At 34.9% G+C, this 9,336-nt stretch overlaps 1 protein-coding gene across 3 annotated transcripts; it reads left to right on the forward strand.

Moving 5' to 3' along the window:
• The first annotated feature begins 2,252 nt into the window (after window positions 1-2,252).
• Window positions 2,253-9,135, forward strand: LOC102582601 (uncharacterized CRM domain-containing protein At3g25440, chloroplastic-like). Of its 3 annotated transcripts, none has more exons than XM_015303495.1 (5): window positions 2,253-2,320; window positions 5,190-5,364; window positions 5,477-5,822; window positions 6,802-7,194; window positions 8,223-9,135. In XM_015303495.1, the coding sequence occupies exons 2-5, from the start codon at window positions 5,279-5,281 to the stop codon at window positions 8,502-8,504; spliced, it is 1,107 nt and encodes a 368-aa protein (XP_015158981.1). In that variant the 5' UTR covers window positions 2,253-2,320; window positions 5,190-5,278; the 3' UTR covers window positions 8,505-9,135. The 3 variants fall into 3 exon arrangements, with proteins under 3 accessions (XP_015158981.1, XP_015158982.1, XP_015158983.1); XM_015303496.1 differs by having other exon boundaries at window positions 2,273-2,320; window positions 5,148-5,364; XM_015303497.1 differs by lacking the exon at window positions 2,253-2,320 and adding an exon at window positions 4,665-4,816.
• The last annotated feature ends 201 nt before the right edge of the window (window positions 9,136-9,336 follow it).

Below are 9,336 nucleotides of genomic sequence, written 5' to 3' on the forward strand. Positions count from 1 at the left end.
ATTTGCTGCAGTGGGCTTGAATCTCCTTAAAGAGAGCGAGATATCCGCGCCTCAGCCTGAAGAGATTTATTTTCTTCATATTTATTTTTCAATTGTAATCTTGTATTTTTTGTTATCTTGTAAGTTTTTCACTAACAGTATCTATTTTATAAGATGATAAATTATCAAAAATTGACGATGCCATGACTCTCCAACATTGTTTTGGTATGAATATATTCATCAGGATTAACTAATTAGTGACCGGAGCAGAATATAAAGATAGATTAAGAAATATATTAAAGAATTCTTGAACAGTTCTTCCTTTAAATCATAACTTTATAAGTCTACAATGTCAAATATGACCAATTTTTTTGGCTAACCTGATAATTATGAAGAGATAACTACAGATTCTATTTTAATGGTTTTACAGAAAGAAATATGAGTGGTCTATGATCGAAATTTCAGAGATACACTTTAATTAAATTAAGATCTTATTACTCCGAATTCATTTTTTTTTATAATTTTATACACTTTTTGACTTACGTGGCATATTCCGTGACTCCACATAGTTGAGGAGCGTGGGAGACATTTGGATGTCATGTAAGCCAAAAAGATATACAAAATTACAAAAAAAAAAAAAACCAGTTCGGAGATAATAGGACCTTAGTATAATTAACATACATAAGTATGATTTAAAAGAACAAAAAAATGCAAGTTTATAATCTTACTCAACAATGAATTCTACTTTAATTTAAAAATTAGAATACTAACAAAATTATGTTAATGAAATAAATAAACATGACATAAAAAATAGATAATACGAATTTTTTTATAGAATTACGTGAATTAAAGGTTAAGAATGAGAAAGAAACAATATAAATAATATACCTTTAAAAAAAAAACTTAGAAAATTTTAGAATAATAGAAATAGAAAACCAATTAAAATGAAAAATAAATAAATTAAAAAGTAATCAACTTATTACCAGCAATTCATAGCCGTAATAATTGAAGAATGTAATTACTTGACCAATTACACTCAATTAGATAACTAACCAAGCCAACAACGTCAATTACACCAAATCCAATTTGCATAAAAATGAAACCACTCGCCAACTTAAAACAACACCATTTTAAACAGAGAAAATGATCAAAATGGTCCTCCATGTATAGGGGTTAATTTATTTTGGTCCTTTATATATATCACCTTATCCAAATAGTCCTTAATGTATATAAAAAGTGTATCATTTTAGTCTTTAGCCCTAGAAACTAACAGAAAAGTTGAAAAAAGTTTTAAAACTGTTAAAATTCACTGTGGGTCCCCACATTTGGTGGGAACCCCTTTTCTTCCTCCCCCTTTTTTCTTCTTTCCCCCAATCTTCTTTCTTCCGCCATTTTTTCTCAAATTTGCAACTAATTTATTCTTCTATTCACTGCAAAAAATCCTCTAAAACAAACAAAGTTTTCTTCAAAATTCAAAAAATGGTTTATATATTTTTATTTTCTACCTTTGTCCGTTCAGTTCTTATTTTTTCTCAAATTTGCAATTGATTTCTCTGCCTTTTTATACAGAAAATGAATATCTTTCCAATTTATGTCTGTGCTTACTTTGGTGGCAGGATCAGGGCCATCAAGAGAGCTAGAAGATCAGATTTGAGGAGGATATATATTGTTGTCAACATATAGTAGTTTATATATATACCATGGCTCCCGGAGGCAGTGATTACCAGGATATTGGTGATTCCCGCAGTGCATATGCTGACTATGGTATTGCACCAAAAAGTGCTGAATTCAAAAACTCCCCCTTTAGAAAAGTTGCAGCTGTTATTGGTGGGAAGAATGGAGCGGGATCTAATAGTGTTGTTCATGAGCTACTTGAATGCCCTGTTTGTATGAATCCAATGTATCCAATGCAAATTTGAGAAAAAATAAGAATTGAACGGACAAAGGTAAAAAATAAAAAATTACAAACCATTTTTTGAATTTTGAAGAAAACTTTGTTTGTTTTAGAGGATTTTTTACAGTGAATAGAAGAATAAATCAATTGCAAATTTGAGAAAAAATGGCGGAAGAAAGACGATGGGGAAGAAGAAAAAGGGAGGAAGAAAGGGTCCACCAAATGTGGGACCCACAGTGAATTTTAACAGTTTTTAAACTTTTCTGTTAGTTTCTAGTGCTAAAGACTAAAATGATACACTTTTTATATACATTAAGGATTATTTGAATAAGGTAATATATATGAAGGACCAAAATAAATTAACTCCTATACATGGAGGACCATTTTGATCATTTTCTCATTTTACACCACCATCGCGCCTGCGACTCCATCACCACCATAACTCCGGTGAGTTTTCTCTCTCTCTCTCTTCCCTCCTTCTTCATATATAATCTCTTTCCCTGCATCTAGATGCTCCCCATCTATGTTTCCCTTGGTCCATGGTAATTCGAAAATAGGGTGTGTGAATCGGTGAAAATGTTGAGCTCCTCTTTTGATATGCTTCCTCATGTTAGGCTTCTCAATGATTAACTTCTGTACCGAACTATAAATCCCGAAATTTGGGAAGGTACCTGACCTCTATTCTTTGTACACACTGCGTTAAATATGTTGTGCACATGAGGTGCTCGATGATTTGTCACACTGAAATTCTCACACTCCGCATCCTGCCTGTCAGTTTAATCAAGTTGGTCTCTCATTTTCCATTTTAATAAAGTAATCCAGTTTGGACTTTTAAGTACACCCTGTTCAAAAATGTATAGGGGAACTATGAGTCTTAATATTTCTATTAGGAACTTCGAAATTTGGACTAAAGTTATTTTTAGTTAAGAATTCTATAGAAGAAAAACTTAGAAGGAACAAAGTGGATTTCTTTTTAACTCACTTGACAACTCTGATACAGTAGGCTTGGTTCCTACGGGTACTAACCGAACATGGAAATGTTATTTTTTTCTTTTTCTAATTGGTTACAACAACAACATACCCAATGTAATCCCTCAAGTGGGTATGGGAGGTAGAGTATACGCAGACCTTACCCTCATCTCATGAAGGTAGATTGATTTTTCAAAAGACCCTTGGCTCAAGTGTTAGTAAATCAAAAAAGAAATATGGCAGTGAAGAAAACATGACAACTAATATGGAAAACAATACAAAGCATTTAGAAAAAAAGAATAGTAACAACAACAAAATAATGTGGTAACCAAAACACAATTGGCAACAAATATCAAAAACAAGAAACTACATGATAAAGGTTAATACTATGACAGTCACGGTGCTCCAGACTCTCTCCAAGCCTAATTCCGCTAAAAAGTGAGACAATCCTCAACTACCTACTAACATTTTCCGCGACCTCCATTCCCTCCTATCTAAGGTTATATTCTCAATAAGTTGAAGTTGCGTCATGTCCGTTCTAATCACCTCTCCCCAATGTTTTTCCAGCCTACTCTATGTCTCCATCTCTCCTCATACCACCATAACCAACCTCTCACACCTTTCGCTTGGACATCTGCGCATCTCTTCATCACATGCCCAAACCATTTAAGTCTCGCTTCCCTCATCTTGTCCACCACGGAGGCCACTCCCACCTTGTTCCAAATATCCTCATTCTTAATCTTATCTCTCCTAGTAGGCCCCGCACAACTATTTCAACATCCTCATTTTAGCAACTTGCATCTTCTGCATAAGAGAGTTCTTGACTGGTCAACATTCCGCCCTATACAACAAAGTGGTCTAACATCTACTCTGCAGAATTTACCTTTAAGTTTTTGTGGTACTTTTTTATCAGACAAGTATCCATAGGTGAGTCTCCATTTCATCCGCTCCTCACCAATACGATGTGTGACTTCATCGTTGATCTCCTAATTTGTCACAACGTTATATATGACCCAAAGATAAGCAGAGTAATCAAAAGTCTACTAGTTAAGGAAAAATCTCACATGCACTTTTAACACTGTTTACCTCCAGATTTTTCCATGGTAAATACTAAACTCTATGTTTGTACCAAATTAAATTAATTAGTCATGGTTAAGTGAATTTGATGAGATGAGAATAAATATTTAACATGGTTAATTGATAGAAGTTTATGTGTAAACACATGACATGTATCTATACACGTTTTGTGTGAACAGAGTACAAATAATTTTTTACTGTTCTTCCACTCTACTCTTTGTAAGTGAAATCTATGTATTTCTTAGTATAAAAATGATTTACTTTCGGACTTCAATTCTAATTTGTCATTGTAGTTAATTAATAAAGTTGTGGAGCATTAGATGTAATAAGATCGGCAAATACAGCTCTAGAGTAACACATGCGAGTTTCATAGATGTGTTATGACTATCTTTGTGTAGTCAGAATTTTACATATCACAACAGCAGAAGCAGACAAGAACCGGAACAAAAGAAAATATATGAATTTTCATGAATTTCACTTCAAAATAGAAAAAGTTATTCTTAATTAGAAGTAAAAAATTAATAATCTAAAACACTCGTTCCATCACTCTATGTCTTCATAACTCCAATATTACTTCCTTAATCAGCAACTTGATTTCTGCAAAAGTACCTTACAAACATTTGGAGTAACCATTAACATTCCTCCAATATTGTTATCCAATAAGAACTCAACTTCTAAACCTTCAGAAGAAGCTTGGAGTGCTCCATGGTTTATGGGTGAATGTACCTCATGATGGTTCTTTGAACTTTCCTACTTAAACTTACCAAAATTTAGTGGAATGACCTTTTCCCCATAATTTGCGTTAAATCTAACGAACATAGATTGTTAAACATTTTACGGAGACGAAAAGTGTTAACTTTTGGCAAACTTAAAGCACCAAAATTGTTCAGTGCATAGGTACTATTTTGAACCTACCCTCGAGCATAAGAAATCTGTTTTTTTTTTTTTCATTTTCTCAAGAACTGCAGATGCTAAATTTAGCCTGTTTGAACCTCTTTTTAACTATATTTCCCTTAGGTTATACTTATTTCTCTTCAACGGATTAGTAGTTTTTTTTTTTCTATATGCTGGAATTGGATAAAGTCTGCTGAAACTGGTGCTGGATAAGATGGATACCCATATTATTCATAAATCAACCCATTATTTGTCCATAAAATATAGTAAGTTGGATAATTCATCCGTTTTTGTCTAACTTGTCCATATTCAATTCGACCCGCTCATTTGCCAGCTCTAGTCTACATGGTGAATTTCCCTTTTATTTTGTATCCAGTGATAAATAGCCTAATTTCGAGGGTCTTCACTGTCCCTGTTGCCATGAAGTAGCTCGCCAGCCCCGTTGAAGGCAAACAACGACATTGTATGGCTATTCCTCTATTTCGAGGTTTCCGAAGACTACCGTTACTTTCACTTCACAGGCCTCTATCCTCTTCCTCTACCTCTTACAGGTAAAGCTTGTCTTTTTAAAAATTTCTTCACTTGTTATTCTAGTTAATTTTGATTATCTGGAGTATGTCTGATTTAGGTTTGATTATCTCCCACTATTGTCTCTATATTCAGGCCAATTCTTGGAAACCCAGAAAGCTTTTTGCACTTGTCAAGGTTTGTGCCTCAGAATAGCTTAATCCGACAAAACCCATGTTGGGACTTGAGGAACTTTAGCCATGGAAGTGTGAATTTTGTTATAACAAAAGATGGGAAACCCAAGTTTGAGACACATGAAGTGGAAGCACCAAAGAAAGAGAAATGGAAGACAAAGAAGAGGCTGAAGCTGCAAAGGAAGAGAGAGAAGAAGAAGAGAAATGCTGCAAATAAGAGGGATCCAAGAAGGCTTGGTCTTAAGGGGAAGAAGAAGAAGCAGAAGTTTGACACTGCTGAAGAAAGAATTAAGCAGAAGATAGAAAATGTGAGCTAATGATTTTCCCTTTTTACTTAGGAGCCAATGATTGATTTTTGCCATTAGTACTCCTGCTGCTGCTGCTGCTGAGGATTTATATCACCTACCCAACTTGTTTGGAATTGAGATGTAGTTCTTGTGTGTTTAGCTATTACCACTACAACTATGGCTCAATCCCGAACTATTTGGTCTTGACTGTATGACTTCTCGACATCCATCCCATTCCATTTTTGGACCAGTATGATAGTTATCTTTATATTAGCTTAATAATCTGCAATAGCATAAAGAATGAACTGAATTGAAGAACTTGGGTAGGGGATTTATAAGAATCTTGGGAATGAGCTTCAACCTATTTTCTTCAATTTGGTTGACAAGAAAATAAATTAGAAGGGGAAGTTGGAAGGAAGATATAGGAAGCTGGAGGAAAATGACAAATAGATCTATACATGTGTTCTTTGTTGGTATTGTTAAACTTCTTGAGTAATCTTTTATATTAATTCTTCTCATTTGATACTCATATATTAGAGCGAGGTTGTAGAAGCATTATTGAACCTGGATTTGACTTTTTCGCTCATCTTCTTGGCTGTGATTTTTAGTAGTAATTGCAAAGATCTATTTTCTTTCTGATTTCAGCGTGGAAATACTTATTGAGTACAGTTATTTTCTTGAAACTGGAGAAAGAAAGGAACCTCTTTACCTTTTAATTACTTTTGACTTTTGTGTCATCTACTGAAAACCAAGTTACAGCAAGTGTGCCTGTTTGCGTGGTTGCTACCTCACTGAAGCATGGAAGACATTTCGTAGTTAAGGTTTTATATCTATCTTACCTTTTTCCTGGTTTAGGTATGTGAAGAATTTGGTGTGGTCACCTTATATTTGTGTTTATTGAAGCCAAGATTTGTTTTATTTCCATTTCCATTTGACTTCTATACGAAAACAATGTAGTTTTGTATTTTAACAAAAGCTGACATGTTTTGTCTTGGGTCAGGCAAAAGTCAAAGAAGCCCTGTTAATTGAGAGACTAAAGCGATATGAGGTTTCCAAAGTTCAAGGTCCTGAGGTTAAGCCACACTTTCTCACTGGTGAAGAACGATTCTATATCAAAAAGATGGGGCAAAAAAGGTCTAATTATGTGCCAATTGGCAGAAGGGGAGTCTTTGGAGGTGTTATTCTTAATATGCATTTACATTGGAAAAGGCATGAAACAGTCAAAGTCATATGCAAACCTGGTGAAGTCCAAGAATATGCCGATGAAATTGCAAGACTGAGTGGCGGCATCCCAATTCAGATAATTGCAGATGATACAATAGTTTTTTACAGAGGAAGGGATTATGTGCAACCCGAAATTATGTCTCCTATTGATACACTGTCAAAGAAGAAGGTAAGGTTGTTAGAGCTAAATTTCTTTATTAAAGTAATTGCTTCTCATCATGCATTTATGCGCGAGTTCACTTTTTCAAGTCTTAGTGTGCATAGTCCTTCTACCATGAACCTCTAGTCATTCCCACCAGCTTTCACTGTCATTCTCTTTCGATTGATGCGTGGATCCTTCATTTTCTCGATCTTCCTATGCCAAACAGGTATGCAATAGGTGTGGGTACTTGTGTGGATGATTTAAAATTTTTCTAAAAATCATCAAAGGCTTCACGTACCCGTAACATATATGTATATCCTATACATACCTGGAGCTGAATCCATGTTAAACAGCTTGTTGTTGACCTGGCTCATAGATGCAGCTGGGTTAATATATCAGGGTAGATCATCTGAAATCCACCTCAACAGCCACTCTCTTACCCTTTTGTGACTTGTATTATTCACTGTACATCACAAAAGAACCACGCCCTTCATTGCACCATAGATACCCCATTACAGTTTGCAATTTCATCGTTTTCCATCAACATTCTTTGTTGCTTCATTTGTCATAAATTTCCACGAAAAGACCGAGTTGGTTTTTGCAATTGTTTGGTGATGGTTGGAACTGTGAGATTTGGTTGCAGAATGTTTAATTCATTGATTATTGTTTAGTTTGAAATTGAAACTAAATGTTGCGACTTATGAGCTTTGATCATCATTTTTTTTCCTCAGGGATGTACACCAAAAAATGACTTTTATTTTACTCGGATTATCTGTTACTTTATATCCTGAAAAGCATAGCGATCTTGTTTTGCAAATAGGCCTTTGGATACTTAACTTACCATTTATGCCATCCCTGTTTGCTCACAGACATTTATTAGTTCCACACTCTGTTCCTCCCATGTTTACTGCTCCTTTGGGAATCAGTTCACTATACTTATGGCATAAGGATTTTACTTTTAATATTATTTGACTCTGTCCTATTTACCTATATCTTTGTTTTATCTATTTTGTTTCAACCATGGTAAGAATTACTGGTCAATTCTCTTTCTTCAGGCATTGGAAAAATCCAAATATGAGCAGTCGCTAGAGTCTGTGAGACGTTTCATTGCCATTGCTGAGAAGGAACTTGAACTCTACTACAGACATGTCGCCCTATATGGTGACCCAAGTAATCGGAGTGCTTACTCCATCCTTGATGATTCAAGAAGCACAAGAGGAAAACGAAATGCTGAGATAGGAGAGGAGAACTATTCAGCAAGCGAATCTAATTTGTCGGATCTTGAGTTGTCAGAAATTGATGATAGTTGTTCTGATGACAACCAGTCTTCAAGTTAATTTGAATTTGAATTTGAGGATACCTACGAATCAAGTAGTGATGACTTGGACTTTGGGGAGGGGGCACTAGGAATTACTTAGGTAGCATATAGGGAACTACTAGTAAATATTCCGAAGTTAATCCTGGTAGTCAAGAATTTCTTGAATTTGAAGATTTGAGACCTGAAATATTGTGGTTTTAATTCTTGCTCTGATAATTGAGGAACCAGAATAGAATAGGAGTTTTCAATTCCAAATCTTCAGTTTGGTTGTCCTGAAAACTGCACAAAAACTAGAATTTGATCCTAAAATTGCCTGAACTAATTCTATAGTCCAGCTTAAAAATTCTGATTCTAATTTATAGTTTACCTTTCCATTTGGTTTCCTTGTATGGACGCTGGACTTTAACAAGAAGGAATGCTGGTGAGATTATCTAGGGGATCCTCCTCCTTGTGTTGGCAATATCTGACCTGATTGTTGATGTTTGTAACTTGATGGTGAAATCCACTTTTATTTCTTCAATTGATGGCTGAAAGGGTTTCTTCAAAGCTTCTATAAAATCTTCGTGGGCATATCTTGGTTACAGTTTTGATTCCCGCGGAACTGCAATATATTCAGGTTTGGTTGAAGAGAAGGGCCAGATATTTTCCTGGTAAGTTTTTGCTACTATATATTTTTACACCTTATCTTTTTGCTGACATGGATCAAATTGGAATTGGTTCTGCAATTTGGTTGATCTTTGATCTTTTTTAAAACATGGGTGGAGTCATTTTATGCCTTCTAAAATTTTGTTTAGGGAATCACTATTCTGGAACTCAAAGCTTGAGCTTCTCTCCCAGCTCTCTCTTTTGTC

The sequence above is a fragment of the Solanum tuberosum genome, unplaced genomic scaffold (genome assembly GCF_000226075.1).
Source record: "Solanum tuberosum cultivar DM 1-3 516 R44 unplaced genomic scaffold, SolTub_3.0 scf00430, whole genome shotgun sequence".
NCBI lineage: Eukaryota > Viridiplantae > Streptophyta > Magnoliopsida > Solanales > Solanaceae > Solanum > Solanum tuberosum.

Excerpts from the sequence above, each read along its gene's own strand:
- LOC102582601 (XM_015303495.1), top strand. The coding sequence starts at position 5,279 with ATGGCTATTCCTCTATTTCGAGGTTTCCGAAGACTACCGTTACTTTCA. Across the intron at positions 5,365-5,476 it reads TCTTCCTCTACCTCTTACAG|GCCAATTCTTGGAAACCCAG; the intron begins GTAAAGCTTGTC and ends CTCTATATTCAG. Across the intron at positions 5,823-6,801 it reads TTAAGCAGAAGATAGAAAAT|GCAAAAGTCAAAGAAGCCCT; the intron begins GTGAGCTAATGA and ends GTCTTGGGTCAG.